The 19,708-nt window shown below is 42.5% G+C and overlaps 1 protein-coding gene across 1 annotated transcript in view; it reads right to left on the bottom strand.

The window, feature by feature from the left end:
• Positions 1-10,081: 10,081 nt before the first annotated feature.
• lhfpl7 (LHFPL tetraspan subfamily member 7) overlaps positions 10,082-19,708 on the bottom strand; it is a 265,707-nt gene continuing 256,080 nt past the window's right edge. The window contains exon 3 of the mRNA XM_078548087.1: positions 10,082-14,519. Within this exon, the coding sequence (XP_078404213.1) occupies positions 14,293-14,519 (227 nt within the window). The 3' untranslated portion in view covers positions 10,082-14,292. The remainder of the gene's footprint in view (positions 14,520-19,708) is intronic.

Genomic DNA, 19,708 nt, shown 5'->3' with positions numbered 1-19,708 from the left:
GCACCCCCCACATTATTTGTTCGGAATATTTTTATTTTGTACTTTATACATCTCATATTTAAAGGTTTCCCACTGCTGTTTTTGACTTCTCTGCCTGGTTACATCCCTTCTCATCTCGCTATATTTTGCTTTATTCTAGTCCCATACCCTTCTATTTGAATTGTACCTTTAGCTTCCTATTTTTTAAAGTATTGATGTTGGGCGGGGAATTTCATGGCGTCGGAGTGAGTCGGTCAGCCTTTAAAAATGGTGGGCGAGACCCGATTCTGGGATTCCTGCCACCATTCCCAATTTTTGTCAGTGCGCGATCAAGTTGTGGGTAGCCAGCCCACACACAACACTCCCAGCCTTGCTGGTTCCATTGTGGTGTGGACATTTCAAACTCCTCTGCAATTTGGATGGTGCCTGGTGCGTTCTGTTAGTAGAAGTCGTTCACAGCATCTCAGAGGAGCTGTCCCTAGTCGCAAGCCACAAACCAAAAAAAAAGCCATTCAATATTTCTATTGAAAAACATTTCCCTTCTTACCTTCCCACAAAAGTTTCAATCAATCACAGATATTCATAGTAATAATGACAAAATAACATTAATCCACTTCACACCTCTTAATCTTGTGTAAATAAACACATAGGCACTCAAAAACTATTCGAAGAAAGATCAGGTTATTACAAGATAATAAAGATGTCAATAATTTTTAAAAATTCATTTATGGGATGTGGGTGTCACTGGTTAGGCCAACATTTATTGCCCTTGTTCAGAGGGCATTTAAGAGTCAACCAGATTGCTGTGGGTCTGGAGTCACATGTAGGCCAGACCAGATAAGGACAGTAGATTTCCTTCCCTAAAGGACATTAGTGAACTAGATGGGTTTTTACAACAATCATTTCATGGTTATCATTAGACATTTAATTCCAGATTTTTATTGAATTCAAATTCCACCATCCGCCGTGGTGGGATTCAAACCCAGGTCCCCAGAGTATTACTCTGGGTCTTTGGATTACTAGTCCAGCGACAATACTACTATGCCATCGCCTCCCCAGGAGTAAAGCAAAGCTATTACTCCCCTTCAGGCTGTGTCAGCACTGCCTACAGAGCTGAGGCTATTTTCCATTCTTGGAGCTTAGCCAAGCACTCATAATGAGGCCATTTGGCAACTGTGTCAGCAAAGCATGCTGAACAGATGCCCAGACATTTTTTTAGATGGGCTCATTATGAAGGCTTGGCTGAGCTCTTAGAATGGTTAATGGACTCAAACCTGAGGTATTGTTGACGCAGCTTGGAGGGGAAGCTGGTGGGCCTACTATAACTATATGGTGCTTTATAAGGGTTAATTTTGCAACTGGCTTGCTTGGCCATTATAGAGGGGATTAAGAACCAACCACATAGCATGGGGAACTAACTTTAGCAGAAGATTTCTTACACATAATACAGGTAAATGCACTTCACATGTACCTATTTACTTAATAAATATAAACCATAATTCAGTTATCAAGGAAGTATTCACACTGATCAAAAGTGCCTCTTTTCACCTTCCAATTTACCGATAAAAGCACATAAAGGTTAAAGTACACAGGAAATGGCCTTGTGAATATGATATTTGAGATAACATGCCTAGTGATGGTGTCTATTACTTATCTCTTATTTACTAATGAGAAATGTATTGGCCACATTTGGCTTCCCATTTAGCCACAGGTGGCTGACATATTGAACAACACAGATTTAACTTAATTATCTGGATTTATCTTTTAAGTAGATTTTTCATATTTAATAAAATGAGTGACATTTTTTTGGGTTTGTTAAACACAATTTTATTCAATAACGAGTAAGGTACATAAATTTATTAACATCGTGGAAGGTGCAGACAAATCAACTTAAAACACACAAACAGATCTGGTAAAGCACTTTAAGATTCATTGTGTACTCATCAACAAAAAATTATACATTTAGAATGTTGAATAAACCCTAACAATCAGCTTGCTTATTTATTTACAACAAAATCACTGTACAAAATTGAGTTTACGTCAGAAAGCAGTCCATAATAGAGTGGTTTACCAGTGTTTGTATATGGAGTTCTGGATATGTGTTTGAAAGTACAGTAATTACACTTTGAAGTGCGTAGCTTGTTTTCCCTTTGCAGGGATAGATTAGGGGATAATATCACAGCATCGTACTGGTACCATTATCATCCTGGGATGATCCAATGTTTTGAGCTCTATAATGTAACTGAATAGCGTAAGTCCCCTGTAAAAAGTTTTAGATTATACCAGTCAAGTTTGTTACTCACTTATCCCTTGAATTTAATGCAGTCTTACAACTGGAGGAGAAGTTAATTAGTCTAAGGTTTAAGAACTAGGGCAAGCTCGCAGGTGGAGGTACAAAAACTTTATTTTGATAAGCTATGTCATGTAGCCATCGTAACTGTGTTATTGTGTAAAAGTAAGTGATTTCTGTGCATGTACGTTCTTTTTATGTTGTACAGAAATGTTGCATTTCATAGGCAATTACATTTCGGAAGAGGCCTATTTAGTTAACCTTGTCTGCTCAAACAGTGGGAGAAGGAATTATATGTAAACAGCATTTTGATTGAGATAGGATACACTTTCCTTATTTATATGCTTGTTTATCAGTTGGAGTGCTTGCTGGGATGTAATTCAGATTATTAATGCTGTCTTCATTTTAGGATTGGGACAAATCTTGTAGAGTTTGATCAACCAGAGCTAAATCAGGGCAGGAAATAAGGGAAACATCCTGGGTTGCAATTATCAGTGAGGTGGGAATGAACTTTCCATAGGCCAGAAATTTCCCCCCGTCGGGGGTGTTGTGTGGGGGCGGGGGCGCGAACGTGATCAGCGCCCCTGATCGGGGACGTGCCGCCATTTTACGTGGGCGGGCCAATTAAGGCCTGCCCAGCGTGACGGTCACCCAGAAGCGCTGAGCGCTCCCTGTGCAGGCGGGGGAGGATTCCCTGAGAGGTTCCCTGCGCTCTTTCGCGCATGCACGCGACAGAGCACAGAGATCTCCCCGAGGCACGGAGATGCCTCAGGGAGATTTGTTTCAGTGCTAAAGTTTTAAATAAAGGTTTGTAACACTTTTAAAACATGTCCCTTCATGTGACACTATCACATGAGCTGAGACATGTCAAAGAATAAAAGTATAAATTTTTATTAGATTTTAAAACACTTCATGAAACCTCATCCCGTCCGGGGATGAAGTTTCATGAAACTTGCGAAGGCTGCCTGGGCTCTTCGCCTGCCCGCCAACCTTAAGGTTGGACGGGCAGCTCATTGAATTGAATTAATTAGGTTCTTAGTGGCCTTAATAGGCCTTTGACAGCTCGGCGGGCACGCAACCAAGTTGGCTGCGCGCCCGCCGAACTGAAAATCTAAATGATGCGCGGTGATGTCGGAACACATGCCCGACGTCACCACGCGTCATTTTACACGTCGGCGAGCGGGCCCTGCCCCCGCTTGCCAACCGGAAAATTCTTCCCATATAGTTGTTTGGAAACCATGGGCTGGATTTTCAATTGCGCGAGTGGGTGAATGGGGTGTGGGTGCACATTGAAAATGGTGTACCTGGAGGGTGTAGCCGAATCCTGACGCCTCTGAAACATGACTTAATTTCTGAAGGGAGGGTTAGGGTGGGGGGAGGGAGTCGGGAGGCTGCTCAACTCCAATTAAGCCCACTGAGCTCCTTAAGGAACTAGGAGAGGGCTAGGAGGCAATTTTCAAATCGGATTTTCAAATTGTTTCTGCACAGTTGTTGAGTTCAATGTGGGAAGCTGCAAAGTTTTTTTTTAAACTGGAAAGATTTTCGCAACAAGGGGTTTCGCTGTGAGATTGGATGCCGTACCATTTGCCTGGCCATTTGGCCAATTCCTGAGCGCCGAGGCTTCTGGCCCTCTGAATTCCTGCCTCCTCTCTTGTGCAACACAGTGGCAGACCCTGTCATGGCTGCCATCAGTCTTTGACACTCCTATTCCAACAGGCCTCTCCCATCTCCTCACGTAGCTTAGCACCACTAGTTGGGTGCCAAGCCCACCTCTGGCCCAATTAGTGGATTAATGTTTGAAGATTGCATTGCATGAGCAATGCCAACGTGGCATTAGGATCAGGATCCGAAAATCATCCAGGCGTCGGGAACCCTGGCCTCAATTTGAAAATCAAGCCTATGGCCGGAATCATCTGCTCCGGTTGGCGGCAGGCATCATAGCAGGCATGAGCGGACAATGTAGCGAGAAGGCCAAAATTAGTTTCACACTAGCGTAAAATCACAGCGGAATCATCCGATGGTGAATCCCGCTGGAGGCCGTTGTGAACCTGATTTGCATCCAATTAGTGGGATGCAAAATAAGGCCCGACCGGAATCAACCCCCATGCCCGATTTACCATTACACCAATGGGAAAACACGCCAGCCCACAACCCATCTGGACAAGCATGATGTGCAGAAGTCGGGACTCACTTTAGGGCCTTGCTGAGATCCTGGACATCCAAGGAGAAGAAGACGCTGGAGCCCTACAGCTACCGGACCCTAGAGGAACACATGTATCACATGCTGGGTGGATCCTCATGCACATGGCTCCACTGCGAAACAGCTCTCGGAAGGTGGGAGGTCTCCACACCACAGCTTCGACTTCATTGAGGCTTTGAACCTTCACGGATTTCACCACGGGCTCGCAACATCTTCCATGGTCTCCGTTCATGCTTCAGGCCTGCTTTGGAAATTCACGGGCTTCAACATGGGCTGGTACATGGTCAGATAAGGTGGTCGGGGAGGGGGAAGGAAGGCCTAGGTGTGAGTTGAGAGGAAGGTGTACCGGGGTGTGGGGGGGAGGCAAAGGTGCCAGGGTGGGGTGAGATTGGGGGGGTCGTATGTGTCGGATTGGGATGAGGTTGGGAGGGGGGAAGAAAGTGTCAGGGGGAGATGAGGTTGGGAGGGTGAAGGAGGGTGTCCGGGGGAGGAGGGAGTAAGGGGGGAGGAGTACGGGGATGGAGGGAGTACGGTGGGGGAGGAGGATGTAATGGGGAGAATGCAGCAAGCGGGGAGATAAGCATGTGGGAGGAGGAAGGTGTAAGGGAGGGAGTTCAGAGGGGGGAAGGTGTCTGGGGGGAGGAGGGTGTTCGGAGGGGGGAAGGTGTCTGGGAAGGAGAGAGTAAAGGTGGAGGAAGGAGTGAGGGTGGAGGAAGGAGTAAGGGGTGGGGTGGAATATCCAGGTGAATGTGCAAGGGAGTCAATGAATGCCTCTTGGGGAGCAAACTCAGGGTGTGTGTGGTAGGAAGGAATGGTGAGTGTGAGAAAGGGAAGAGGGAGCCTGTAGGGTGGGAGGATGAGGGTGCGTCAGTAACAATAGTAGGGGTGGCGAGGGTGGTTGGTGGAGAGAAGTGGGCAAACACGAACCCTGGGGATTCGAAGGAGGATTTCGGGGAGGTCAATGTGGATGGGAGTGGGATTTTCAAGAAGGTAGGGAATGTGCACGTTCACCTGGACGTCTTGGATTGACAAGGATCCAGGCTTAGGGTAATGATGGGGAGGTGGAAGGCAGCCAAGGGGGTGGACTGTGATAGGGGAAAGGGCATGGGTGACATGGGGAGGGGGAGGACGACAGGGGCTGATCAAAAACTTGACTACGACCATGTTTTTCAAATCGAAAGTGAGCGGAGCCTCGTGTTGGATGGGGACAGGCGCTGCATGGGAGTGCGATCAGTGGGTGGGTGGAGATGCAGGTCCCGCTCAGATTGACAACTGAAGGAAAACCCCAACAGGCACCACTGAAAATTCTGGGGACAGTGACATGGGTGTGATGGATGAAGGCTCCACATGCGTTTGCACGAGGCTCCAAAATGCCCTTCTAACACACATCTGTTCCTCCTGAATCACTCGTGGTCCAGCCGTGTGCAGCTGAACTGCTAGTTACGGGGGGGGTGGGTGGTGGTGGGATGCAGGGGGAGGATTCACGAAGACTGTAAATGAAACTGAAAGACAATATCTGCCATCTTTCCCATGGAGACCTCCATGCGTGTACATATGGGTGCCACTTCATCAGACAGCAGGCGAACGCACTTCTCCGACTCACGTGCCACTCTGTTGAGGGCTTTCAACAGCTCTGCATGATTTTGCCCCCCGTCTGCTGACTCTCCGTGATGAGTTGGAAGGCTGAATCCAGAGGCTCATCATCTAAATCGGACCTTATAGCTGCCTCTTCCCCAGCAGCCCTCCAAGTGTCAGGGAGCTTAGCTGAACCTGCCTCCTCCCGCCACAGACACCAGATTGTGAACCCAAGCCTGCTCAAGATCTTGGTCCCACTGAGGTGTGTCTCTGTGCTGGTGGAGGGTGTTGGTAAGCGCTCTGACGGGTCTTCAAGGCTGCTTATTTCCAGCTCTTCAATGGAGGAGGTGTCCTCTTGGCTGGAGGTGAGGACATAGGTGCAGCTGAGGGACTGGCTGGCTGAGGGCATCAGTCGCTTCACAGAACTCCCTGTGAACCAAAGTAGACATAATAAGTGCGTGGCAGCAGAGTCAAAAACAGGAGAGAGAGCACTCACACTGGTGTTGAGAGAGGAATGATCTGGTGCCAGATCCTCATGTGGGTGTTTGCTGCCAACCTCACTGCCACCGCAGGCACAGCCCATGTCCCCACCAGTCAGCGCGATGACATGCTCCTCAAAATGACTGAGGGGCATAATGTGGGCCACTTCAGCCCCCATTCTGGGATCTCTCCCTGCTGTTGTGAGCCAGCTTCTCCTGCATGAAAACAGATGGAGAGAGTGTGAGCAGGATGCATGGCACTGCATGGAATGTTTGTGTGGTGAGCGGAGCCATGGATGAAGACACAAACTCCAGGGGATATGAGTCTAATGGAGATGTGAAGGTGTGTGTGAGAGTCACTGGCGTTGTCCCTTGAGGTGTGAGATTCCTGTGGGTGTGTGATGGGTTTGGGAGTGTGTATTGAGAGTGCTGAGGTGGTTGACTTACACTGGCGGCACGGATGAAAGCATTCATCCTCTTCTTGCACTGGATGGCTGACCTCCTCTGTGCTCCATGGGCACTGACCGCTGCTGCCACCGCTTCCCAGGCCAGATCGGTGACTCTGGTGGACCTCCTGTGGCCAGAGCGGATAAGAGGACATCACAACGCCCTTCCACTGTGCCCAGCAAGCGTCCCAGAGAGGCGTCACTAAATTTGGGGGCTGCCATCACCTTTGCTTTTGGGGCCATCTGTCGGTTGGAGTAGCCCTGGTCTGTAGGCTGCGCTCTGGTGCACTTTAAATATGGTGCCTGGAGCGAGGAAGTGCCGAGGTCACGTCGTGGTGGGCAAACCTGAGCCCGCCCACCAGTGATCCGGCATGTTTCCCATGAATGCATTATTAATGAGGCAGGACGCACCAGGAAGGGAATGATATGGCCTGGAAATCTGTCATTGTGGCTGGCGGTTATAACATCTTTTCTCATGCCCGCTACCGCACTTAGTGCAAATCTGGGACGATTCTGCCCTATGTATAATTTTCAGTTTTACTTTCATAAACTTAATCACAAGATTAAGTAACAGTCAAGGCAAGGATATGATTATTTTAAAATGAATACCTGTTGTTATTAACGTGTTGAACATTGTTTAGCAGTATTTCTCATTTTGCCACATGACCTACCATTTATTTCAAGTAAGAATAATATGTAACACTGGTTCTCTATTATTGACTGAAAAGCAAGCTGAGAATTTTTGCCCTGCCAATTTTCACCCCTTTTCTTTCCTCTGGGATCCTAACTGGCCATTTAGCCATCAGCCTCCCTCTAAAGGCCACTTTTCTTCTGTTAGCTTTGATAGTGCATGCTGTCATTCTACCTGACCATGGGATGGCAATTTCAAAATCATGAGTGGTTTAGTCAGAGTATAGAGAGAAATGCTTCCCATTGGTGGAAGGATCAAGAATCAGAGGACACAGATTATAGGTGATTGGCAGATAGAAACAAAGGCTACATGGAAAAGCTTTTTATATAGCGAGCGGTTGCGACCTGAAAAGTGCTGCCTGAGAGGATGGTGCAGGCAGATTCAACTGTGGCTTTAAAAAAGGAATTGGATAAGTACTTGAAGGGAAGAGATTTGCAGGGCTGCGGGGTAGTGGGACTAGATAAATTGCTCTTGCAGTGAGCTGGCACAGACTCAATAGGCTTCTTTTGTGCTGTAACCATTCTATGATTTTATGAGTTACAACTGAGCTCAATTCTGTCCTTATCAAATGTTGACATTGACATACCCTCCCAGCTGTGGGGGGAGGGAGGTAGGTGGGGGCTTCCTTTCTAGTTGTCCCATGACCCACAAAAGAGCCCACTGGTGGCAATGACTGCCCCCACTGGAGGGGTTATCCCTCTGATCCCCCAGGCCTGCCTGTCTGGCCTGGGCACAGTAAAAAAATGTCATACCTGCCCTTCGAGGGTACCTCAATATAGAGGTGCCCTTGAATTAAATTTCCAGCCAATACTTCTTTTCTAAATGACTCAGTATTGCACATCCCAGATGATCTCCTTAGCTGCAGTCAACTTGTTTTAAGATAAACATCTTGAAGCCAGAATCCACCTCCACTCTGCAGGAAATTTGGAAAGATGCAATGCACCGAAGACCAATTGGCGTATTGCCCTCCAAATATTACACCCAACCAGTCAAATGTAATATTATTGCCACTATTTTTTATGCAAACATTTATCTCAGTATATATTGTCTGGTATCAAGTAAAGGGCACGTTTGCTAACACAGCAGTCTCCAAATGCTCACGTCTAAAATTCTATCAACAATGCTATGCATAAATCTCACTTCAGACGGTTGAACTGAATAACACATGATTAAAGAAAAACCTCATTAGTATTTTAACTGAGTGTGAGTGCTGGCAGATAGCTTGGATTTAAAATGACAGTTCAAACAATACTTTATTTTTATTATTTAAAAATAACTGTAGGAATATATAATGAAATATCTTCAACATGTTACAGTGGGTAGTGTATTACTCATTGAGTCATTGGGGTATCTAACATCAAGCTTTCTGATGGCAATCTTTAATGTTATTTACATTAAAATGTTGGGAGATAATGTTAAAAGTGATGGATTATGTCCAGCAATATGATAGTATGTTACAGTAGACATCAGAATGCCATTGAGAGCATGAGAGAAGACTGACATCATAATAAAGTTATTTGCCGATGAAAGCTTGTCCCTCTAGTAAACTAAGGTCTTGGCATCCAATGACATTTTGACAATCCCCAATTCTTCATCTTCGCTATCTTGCCTGGTGATTATTCCAAACATGAGTCATCACTGATGTAAGAAAAAAGTTGCTCCTGATATTTCTTATACTTTTCACAACTTTACTCTAATGTCTTATTATTTTACCAGCTCATCCTAATTTGATCTAATATTCTGGGTTCATTTTATCTAAGCATCTTTTCTCTAGTCTATATAGTTCAAGATTCCATTGTCTTTCTTCATAGCTCAGCCTACTTTACACTTAGGATCACTCTTATACTTCTGAACGCCATCCCCAGTATATGTATGTCTGTTTTGTGATTAGAATTAGCAAGGGTCCTGGAGCAAATCATCCATGACCTCCTTGGCTGAGAAAGGTATGTGATTTGGGAGAAACTCATGAAAGGGGAAGACAGCAAACGAGCTAAGAGGTTACATCACCCTCAGTAAAATGAAAAGTAAATGGCAAAAATATATTCTAATATACTAATGTTACTGTATTGCGACAAAATGAATACATTTCTTTCAATATGGTTTAAACAAGACAGCTGATGTTTGACCAGTTATACTAAACAAGCTGCTGTTATTTAAGTTATTAAAATAATCTAGAAATCATCACTTTTTCTAGTAGTCAAAGCTAAATACTTGGGGAATTTTATGACAAGCATGTTAAGCATTTTGCACACAAGTGCACAGTGAAAACTTTTCTTCTTGGCCTTATGGAACTGTTGGCTTTCTTCAACAGTTGTTCTCAGAATTAACAAGTTTCTTGGGATTTGATATTAAAATAAACGAATATCAGCGTGCGACACTTCACATATTCATATGCAATTCCTTTGTCGTCAATGTTAATAGTAGTATTGAATTGTTTATTTTTAAATGAGTTACATCGCTGGAAAAATAATGGAAATGGAATTTCATACAGATGTACATTTTTGCACAGCATAATTTCAAGATAATTTTTTAAATGGTGAAATTAAATCTACACCCCTGGTTTCGGCTCAGAGCAACTAAATAATAGACCAGTAAGACATTAAAACAGCCACCAAACAACTTTGATTGTTGGTCAAATTGCCAACTTAGTTAGTTGTAGAACAAGGCTTCTTGCCTCCAGCAGTCAATCTGGTTAATTCCCAAAGTTGACTGCTCTCACTTTGGAATTTAAAGCAGTTACCAGGGTAGCTGATTGTAATACTTTGTAACGTTCACCATGGCCTGAAACCTTTTTGAAGTACAAACACTGGTTTTTGACCACCACTCTATTGGCCAGAACTTTCTGTGAAAAATGGACAGCCACTTTTTACACCAAACATTTAGAAATCAGTTCACACAAAAAAGGAAAAAATATCAAAACAGAATTCCAAACATGTAACACACACTTTTTGTACACAATGTACAAAACCTTCTTTTGTACGAACCGTTAAGTTGAAAACCTGGTTATCTTGTTTATTGACGCTTCTTGCTGTTAGATAATAAAAGGCACAAATTGGTTTGGTCAGAACATGGGTGTAAGACAGAGGAATAGAATCATTTTGTAGTTATTTCATCCATTTTAAGTACATACTGTTGAAAATGCTGTTGTTCCTTAAGGTTTGGAATACCATTCTGCGCTTTAAATGGAAGAGATTGGCAATAAGAAAGTTGTTCCATTTTGCATTCCATTCACATAAAACATATATTTCAGTTGTGAAAGAAAATTTTGGACTCTTCCATGAAATCTAAAAAGCATTGAACAACTTGGCAGTTTAATTACCCACTCTCTGTGGTTGTGGCTGAGTCCCAGGATAGTCTTAACACTGATCTGTTAATCGTGTATGTGATTTTGCCAACTTCTGGCTAGACATCTTCTTGAGGTGCCTGACGAGCTAAATATCTCACATCAGTTTGGTTAGATGGGAATGGACTATGGGTAGAGAATAAAGAACTAGTGTTGTATGGTTTCCTCCAATCAACTGAAGATGAAAAATTGTGGGATCAGCTGCGAGGGGCTTCTGCCCCAATGTTTTGGTTAAAGAATCAGGCGGATGTAGGCAGGATAAAATGTTAAAAAATTGAGGGAAATATGTATATTGCTACAAAAACAAGCTGGCCTAGACTACACGGAGACCTGAATGCAGGCCAAACCAATGAAGCTACATATTCTAGAGATAGGGGGAGAAGATTTTCTATATGTGTGTTATGCAAATACATTTAGAAAGAATGTGCTGGCAATTTTACTACACAAAGTGGAAATCTTCCTCAAGGTGTCTAAATTGAGAATTCCACGTTGTTAGGTGGCCAGTGGTATAATTCGGTCATTTCATTTCGTCAAAGAAAGTAAGTAATGATAGCTTAATCTCAGAATTTGTTTTGCCTGCTGGACTGTAAACAAAAAAGTAAAATTTTTTAAAAAAGGCAAAATCAGATGCATTTATTAGGTTATTGTCACTGCTTTCAAATTCTATTCTGATCCAATCTTTCTATTGATCTGAAACTGCATTGAATCTTGTCAATGTAGGGGTGAGTTTTTGGCTGCTAAAGATCACTTTTGCAGATACAATACCTAAATAGATGGACAGTGGAATCTTAGTTGCATATTCTTTCACCAATAGGTATTTATGCCCGATATCTATTGATTTTCTTTTGGACTTCAAATACATGTTCTGGATGGATGGAGCTCTGAAATAAAATGTGATATCCTCAGATTTTAATGATGTTACCTGCATTTACGGTCTTTTCTAATAATCATATTTGAATATATTTTAACATCAGACAAGAAGCTTCCAATTATTCTTTTAATCTGTCCTAGTCCAAATCCTAACTCAGAACATAAAAATTAAAGGATTAAATTTATCTCATTGTAGGGTAAATGAGAACCGTATGTCTTTTGATATTTTATTTGCAAATTAGTGGAACCACCCTGGTGAAAGAAACAGAAAAATCCTAGTTCGGTGAATCTCATTAAATAGCTGTTATCTTAATTTGCTAGCCAGACTGGCTAAAGAATTTTCTGGTGTGGAAAGTCCATCACAATCAATTAGCATTTGGAAGTAGAGAAAAAGGTATGAAACGCTACTGGTGATGAGAATAAGCCATTTTAATGTTGCTGCTTTATTGATAAGTTTGTGTCCTATCAGTATTATTAAAGGCTCTAGGCTCATAGATCAATTTAAACATACAATAAAGAAACTATTGGATAGGGGATGTCTGTTCCAAATTTAAGATGACAATTTAATTAGTGTTTGATTAACAGAGATGTATTGAATAGTTTAATGCTTTATTTGGTTCAAGATTATGCCAGCGCTATGTGGCATTAACATTCAGACTGTTTGGCTTAAGAATAGCATGTATATCTAGTATTGTAGTGAATAGAGTTACAACACTGTTGAATATTGTACAACAAATAGATAATAGTATGTCTGATGATGATCAATGATCCCCATCTAAGTAGGTAAAGATGTAATCAGTTTAAATGAAAAATAATAAAGCAATAGCTTCACTAAAAGCAATTGTAAGTCAATGAAACACCAAGAAATCTGGTAAATCTAAACCTAGCAGTGAGATTTCTAACTGCTTTCTTTGAAAATGCTTTGTGTAAAATCAACTTAATTTCTTAAAAAGTTGTCATTACATCATTATCTTAAAATATTACACTAGTAATAGATTGAGGCATCTGTAGAGAGGGAAGAAATCTTAGTTTATTGGCTAATTCTATTTGGCAACATTACCACTGTAGTTCCTAGACTCCAAGAAGATTGATGCGATGTCTCTTGGAGCTATGCAGAATGGACATATACACAGCAAGTGGCAATGTGTGTAGTGAATGAGTTAATAAGAAGGAATTTCATTGCATGTTAAATGGGTACCATTGTATTAAGCTATAACTGAAGAAGGTTAAAAACCATATGGAGTATTTATCCATATGTTCGTTCTGAATTTGTTTCATTATGGTTATAGTACATGTTCTGATCTGTTTTATACTGACATAAAGGTCAAATGGTTGATTTTGAGGTTCTGTATTTAAAAGTTAAACATACTGATTGATCGTAAAAGCCATTAGTGGAGAGGAGTGCATGAAATGCTTTCATAGATTTTAGTAGTGTGCAGGCCCTTTGAGAACTTAAGCACTGTTTTGATCTTCCAACATTGGTTAGAAATACTTGTATATGCAATCCTTGGTCCATAGTTTGTTCCTTTTTATACCCATCTGCTAACATTTGATAAAAGTCTCAGTGTGAGGTCCATGACTGAAATTTTGATCTTATATTATAAAGTAAGACAAGATCTCCAGTTATTTGACAAGTTATGCTTTGCTTTTAAAACTGGAGTTATCTGAAATCTTCAGTATATTCTGGTTGTCTGCTGATTAAACGTCCGTTTGTCATTTTGATCTCAAAAATGCACATTTCTAGATATGTTTCCTGGCAGTCCTGTACACTAATTAAAAGTTTATTCTTATGTTCACAGGCATTGAACAGAAGAATACTTTGGAAAAAGGAACCCTATAACCAGAGAATTGCTCTTTATTCTCTAATTTGTTCACCGTTCTTGGTTTCAAGGCTGCACTGAACAGCATAAGCTTCCGTTTCCTTCTTAGGAACTAGTAAACACCATGTAGCTATTTTGTTACTGTGATGTCTTCACTGAGACCATTCCTGTTACTTTGTTCACAATAACTGAAATTCTTCAACATATTGAACCCTCTTACATCTGACTGTCACCCAACCTCGTAGTTTCCTGGAAACTACAGCCAATCCAGGTGATGGTACAAATTGCCTGAATTAATAGATATTTGCTTCAGGTTGTTAGTGTAACAGCAATACTACTCACAGGACATATTTTGTAACTGATTTCCTTACAGCATTTTGCATAAATTGCTAACGTTGGCAGCTGACTGTGTACTTTGAGGAAATCAGGAAGACTTTTCATGTAATGCACTTTGGGTCACTTAAATCAAATTGACCTTATTTTGCTGTTTCATAGCTTAAAGAAGTGCTTTCATATCTTTTGTTCATTTCTGAAAGTCTAAAAAGCAGGATTTTTTTTTTTTAAACAGTGATACATTTGTCCCTTTTTAGTAACAAGTACTATAAAATTGTAGGTATTGGAGTTGGTGAACTGGATTCTTTAGGTGCATATTTGGAGAAGAAAGGCAAAAAGACTGCAAGCATGACTCCAACGATGGCTAGCATGTAACCCCATCCAATCTGACAATCTGCTGCGTGATAGATGCTGGAATTTCCACAATATTTCTGTACAAGGGGTGAGTTCAATCCAAAAGGATAGACCAGAAGTCCAGATGCCATGATAAACACTGCAAAGAGAAACAATAATTTATTAATTTATGAACTCAAATATTCTCATTTCTGCCCCATTCTTCTATACAATACCAGAAATAAGAATTTCTTAATACATTCCTGGACTGATGTCAATAACAAATGATGCGCTAAAGTAGTAGCACAAGGATTCTTAACATAGGGAATGCAAGGTATTACATTTTAAATCTACATGAGTTATGCAGGTTGCAAACCCCATTAGAAATACAGGGCTGTGTTTATTTTTAAAATAATGCGTGCATTCATAGCAAAATGAGTCAGTGTACACTGTCATAGGTGACATTTAGTAAGTCTATAGCAGTGCACATTTATTAAACGGCAAGTTGTGGTTGAATTAATTTAGGAATAATATTTGTTCATTTTTGTATTTTGAATGTGAGGGTGTTTTTTAAAACTCACCTTTGACTCATCTTATCCATTCTCAGCCATGCTATTTAGTGTCATCTTTCCCAACCTTACCAACATCTCCAACATTTCCTTATGTAAGAATAACTGATGCTCTTTGCACGCAGAGGTCTGTCAGAAGATATGAAGGAGGATGTTCTTTTGTTTACCAGCTGCCTCATGTAAATCGGAGATGAATAACTCTGGAATTGAGTACCTTAATTCTTATTCTAGATTCTCAGGGTTGGGGGAAAAGCCAGATTCAGCACAAAAACAGAAACAGAAATACCTGGAAAAACTCAGCAGGTCTGGCAGCATCGGCGGAGAAGAGTACAGTTGACGTTTCAAGTCCTCATGACCCTTCAACAAAACTAAGTAAAATTAGGAAAGGGGTGGAATATAAGCTGGTTTAAGGGTGGGGGGGTGGAGGGGCAGTTTGTTGGGACAAGCAGCCAGTGATAGGTGGAGATAACCAAAAGCTGTCACAAACAAAAGAACAAAGAGGTGTTGAAGGTGGTGATATTATTTAAAGGAATGTGCTAATTAAGAGTATAAGACAGGACAGATAAGGTCTAGTGGGGGTGGGGAATACTAAAAGGTAGAAATAAACAATGGTGGAAATAAGTTTAAAATTAGTGGAAATAGGTGGGAAAAGAAAAAATCTATAAATTATTGGAAAAAACAAAAAGGAGGGGGAAGAAACGGGAAGGGGGTGGGGATGGAGGAGAGAGTTCAAGATCTAAAATTGTTGAACTCAATATTCAGTCCGGAAGGCTGTAAAGTGCCTAGTTGGAAGATGAGGTGGTGTTCCTCCAGTTTGCGTTGAGCTTCACTGGAACAATGCAGCAAGCCAAGGACAGGCATGTGGGCAAGAGAGCAGGGTGGAGTGTTGAAATGGCAAGCGACAGGGAGGTCTGGGTCATTCTTGCAGACAGACCGAAGGTGTTCTGCAAAGCGGTCACCCAGTCTGCTTTTGGTCTCTCCAATGTAGAGGAAACCGCATTGGGAGCACCGAATGCAGTAGACTAAGTTGGGGGAAGTGCAAGTGAAATGCTGCTTCACTTGAAAGGAGTGTTTGGGCCCTTGGATGGTGAGGAGAGAGGAAGTGAAGGGGCAGGTGCTGCATCTTCTGCGTTTGCATGGGGAGGTGCTGTGGGAGGAGGAGTAGGGGGAGATGGAGGAGTGGACCAGGGTCTCATGGAGGGAACGATCCCTATGGAATGCCACCAGGGGGGGTGAAGGGAAGATGTGTTTGGTGGTGGCATCATGCTGGAGTTGGTGGAAATGGCGGTGGATGATCCTTTGAATGCGGAGGCTGGTGGGGTGATAAGTGAGGACAAGGGGGACCCTATCATGGTTCTGGGAGGGAGAGGAAGGTGTGAGGGCGGATGCGCGGGAGATGGGCCAGACACGGTTGAGGGCCCTGTCAACCACCGTGGGTGGAAAACCTCGGTTAAGGAAGAAGGAGGACATGTCAGAGGAACTGCTTTTGAAAGTAGCATCATCATAACAGATGCGATGGAGGCGAAGGAACTGAGAGAATGGGATGGAGTCCTTATAGGAAGTGGGGTGTGAGGAGCTGTAGTCAAGGTAGCTGTGGGAGTCGGTAGGCTTGTAATGGATATTGGTGGACAGTCTATCACCAGAAATTGAGACAGAGAGGTCAAGGAAGGGAAGAGAAGTGTCAGAGATGGACCATGTGAAAATGATGGAGGGGTGGAGATTGGAAGCAAAATTAATAAATTTTTCCAGGTCCCGACGAGAGCATGAAGCAGCACCGAAGTAATCATCGATGTACTGGAGAAAGTTGTGGGAGGGGGCCGGAGTAGGACTGGAACAAGGAATGTTCCACATACCCCATAAAGAGACAGGCATAGCTGGGGCCCATGCTTTGCCACACCTTTTATTTGGGGGAAGTGAGAGGAGTTAAAGGAGAAATTGTTCAGTGTGAGAACAAGTTCAGCCAGATGGAGGAGAGTAGTGGTGGATGGGGATTGTTCGGGCCTCTGTTCGAGGAAGAAGCAGAGTGCCCTCAGACCATCCCGGTGGGGGATGGAGGTGTAGAGGGATTGGACGTCCATGGTGAAGAGGAGGCGGTTGGGGCCAGGGAACTGGAAATTGTTGATGTGACGTAAGGTGTCATAGAGGAATCATGGATGTAGGTGGAAAGGGACTGGACAAGGGGAGAGAGAAGGGAGTCAAGATAGCGAGAAATGAGTTCCGTGAGGCAGGAACAGGCCGACATGATCGGTCTGCCAGGACAGTCCTGTTTGTGGATTTTGGGTAGGCAGTTTAATTCTGTATGCATTGAATTATTCACATTTCCTTCCAAGTGTCACACAAATAGGACTTTTTAATATCACTTATGAGTTGGGTTAATCTTTGATGATACAACTACTCAAAGGATACCAATAGTTTGGCTTTTTATTATTGTTAATCCATTTTCCACCACATTTAAGCCCTACAGTTTTATTCATCACTCCAATTCTTTCTGCTGACGGACAGGACGGTTTGTGGTACTTACTTCCCCATATCCAGTGTTCATTCTAGCTACTGGTGATGAACTGACAGAAAGGCTGCTTTTAATGAGACAGAACTGATTTGACAGCTATTGCCTCAACACATTCTAGTAATTTGATGCCTGGCTGAAGATGACAAAACCGCAATGACGAGGTAGTGAGTTTGTGCGCCAGTCCACTTTATGTTTGACCTCCAGTTCCAGACCTAATGTGGGTAATTTTAATACCACACAACAGATTGTAGATGGTGCGAGGTTTGTGGGGTGGGGGTGTTGAAGGGGTGTTGCAGAGATAAATTTTCAAAACCAGACCCCAATCTGTTGTGAGCATTAACTGCAATGGCTTTTGGGGCATCTGAGTAACCCACACTGGAGAGGCGGGCCTATAATTATAATACTCAAACAAGACTCTATTGCTGATATGCTTGCATCAAATCTGAATTTAATCCCTCCTGCATAGGTTTCCAAAGGGAACCTAGTAGTTAAATGGAGGCAGCAACAGCCAGATCCAGCAGGTTAATTGTTTTTTTATAACACTGTTTATAAGCCCGTAGGATCAAAAGTGATTCCGCCCTCTTGACACCTCAAGCAAAATCTTCTGCAGCAATGAGTTGACCCAATCCATGATGTCTACTGCAACCACACCACCACCCATCTCCTGATTTGTAGTTTCACAATGCCTCCCACAAATCTGTGATGTCTCATGTTTTCTCCTCTTTACCCTTGATTGCCAGTTTGATGCACACAGCCAATCCATGTCTTTTGCCTCTCGTACCTCTCAATTGCTGGTTTGACACCCTGCCAGTAACCCATGCTGTTTCCCGGTTGCCAGAGGCTATCCCCAGAAGGCTGCAACCTTCTACCACTGGCATTCTCACCTGGTGGCCAGCTAATCTGTCAATCTGGCTGGCTGTTAGGCAGGAAAAAGAATTTTTAAAAGATGATAGTGAGGACCTGCCATTAAATTTGGCAGGACCTTCGCATTTCTATTTCAAGGTTTACTCCCTCCTACAAATATCAGGGACCAATAGATGGGAGCTGAATGCAGTAATCCTGAACTTTGCTCTAGAATGGTCAGGTATGTTGATTCTTTTTTTCAAATGATAAACTACTATAACTGCTCAAAATTGAAATAGTAAAATTTCTGCTTCCCACGCACATAGCCACAGATCCACTTAATCTTGTGCTTTTATTTGGGATGTCTCTATATCATAGAGGGCACATAGAAAGATGAACAATAAAAGCACTTCAGTACCACTTATAATGATGGAGCTGAACAATCTAGGAGTGTTTCAATCTGCAATTGCTCAGTTAGCTAAAAGCAGATCATAACCTTTTATTAACTAATAGTTCAGTGCCATCTAACCAGTCAGCAGAATCTACAAGTAAGCAATGCCCTATTAATCCCACGAAAACAGTGTTTGCCAAAGTGTATAGTTGGCAGACAAAGACAGCAATTGGAAAAAATTAGAGACATTTGAAAGTATTAGAAGGCAGCTTCATAATTGGATTCAAGTCCAAGTGCTTTCTAATTGCCTGAACCTTTCTATCAGAGTTAGGAAATCTCTTGGTCAAGCAATTACATCTTTACAGGAGTGAGTTTTTTTGGAAGGTAGTGTAGTAGGAAAACAAATGATGGAATGACCACATCTGGCTTATTGCACTCCACTGAGATGTTAAGAGCGTGATTTCTTGTTGTCTCACTGACTCACGTTAGTACAAAATTGTTGCCTCCATTCTTTCCTATGGAGCAATTCCAAGATGTATGACGATATTCCCCATTAGCCAATTTTCTGGAGTAGCCTAGCAAGGACTGACTGTATATGATAAAATTGGTATTTTTACTGAACCATCAAATACATTTCTGATCTGTATATTCTCTTTTTGAAAGGAGGAAGTACTTTTGAACAGGAAGTAATTACACCAGAGTTTCCTTTTAATAATTTAACACGGGTAAATTTTATGAGGCTTCAAACCAGTGGCGCGCATCAGATACTACAGGCGCGCATCAGATACTACAGGCGTGCTGTTTCTGTTGGTGATGGCATGCACGGGAGATGGTATGATAGAAACATAGAAACAAAGAAAATAGGAGCAGGAGTAGGTCATTCGGCCCTTCAAGCCTGCTCCGCCATTCAGTATGAGCATGGCTGATCCTCTATCTCAACACCATACTCCCGCTCTGTCCTCATACCCCTTGATGCCTTTAGAGTCCAGAAATTTATCTATCTCTTTCAACAATATATTCAGTGACTTGGCTTCCAC

Source organism: Cetorhinus maximus, chromosome 9 (assembly GCF_964194155.1).
Source record: "Cetorhinus maximus chromosome 9, sCetMax3.hap1.1, whole genome shotgun sequence".
NCBI classification, from domain to species: Eukaryota; Metazoa; Chordata; class Chondrichthyes; order Lamniformes; family Cetorhinidae; genus Cetorhinus; species Cetorhinus maximus.
The sequence above is the reverse complement of the archived record's forward strand: the minus strand, read 5'-3'. Positions and strand labels throughout refer to the sequence as shown.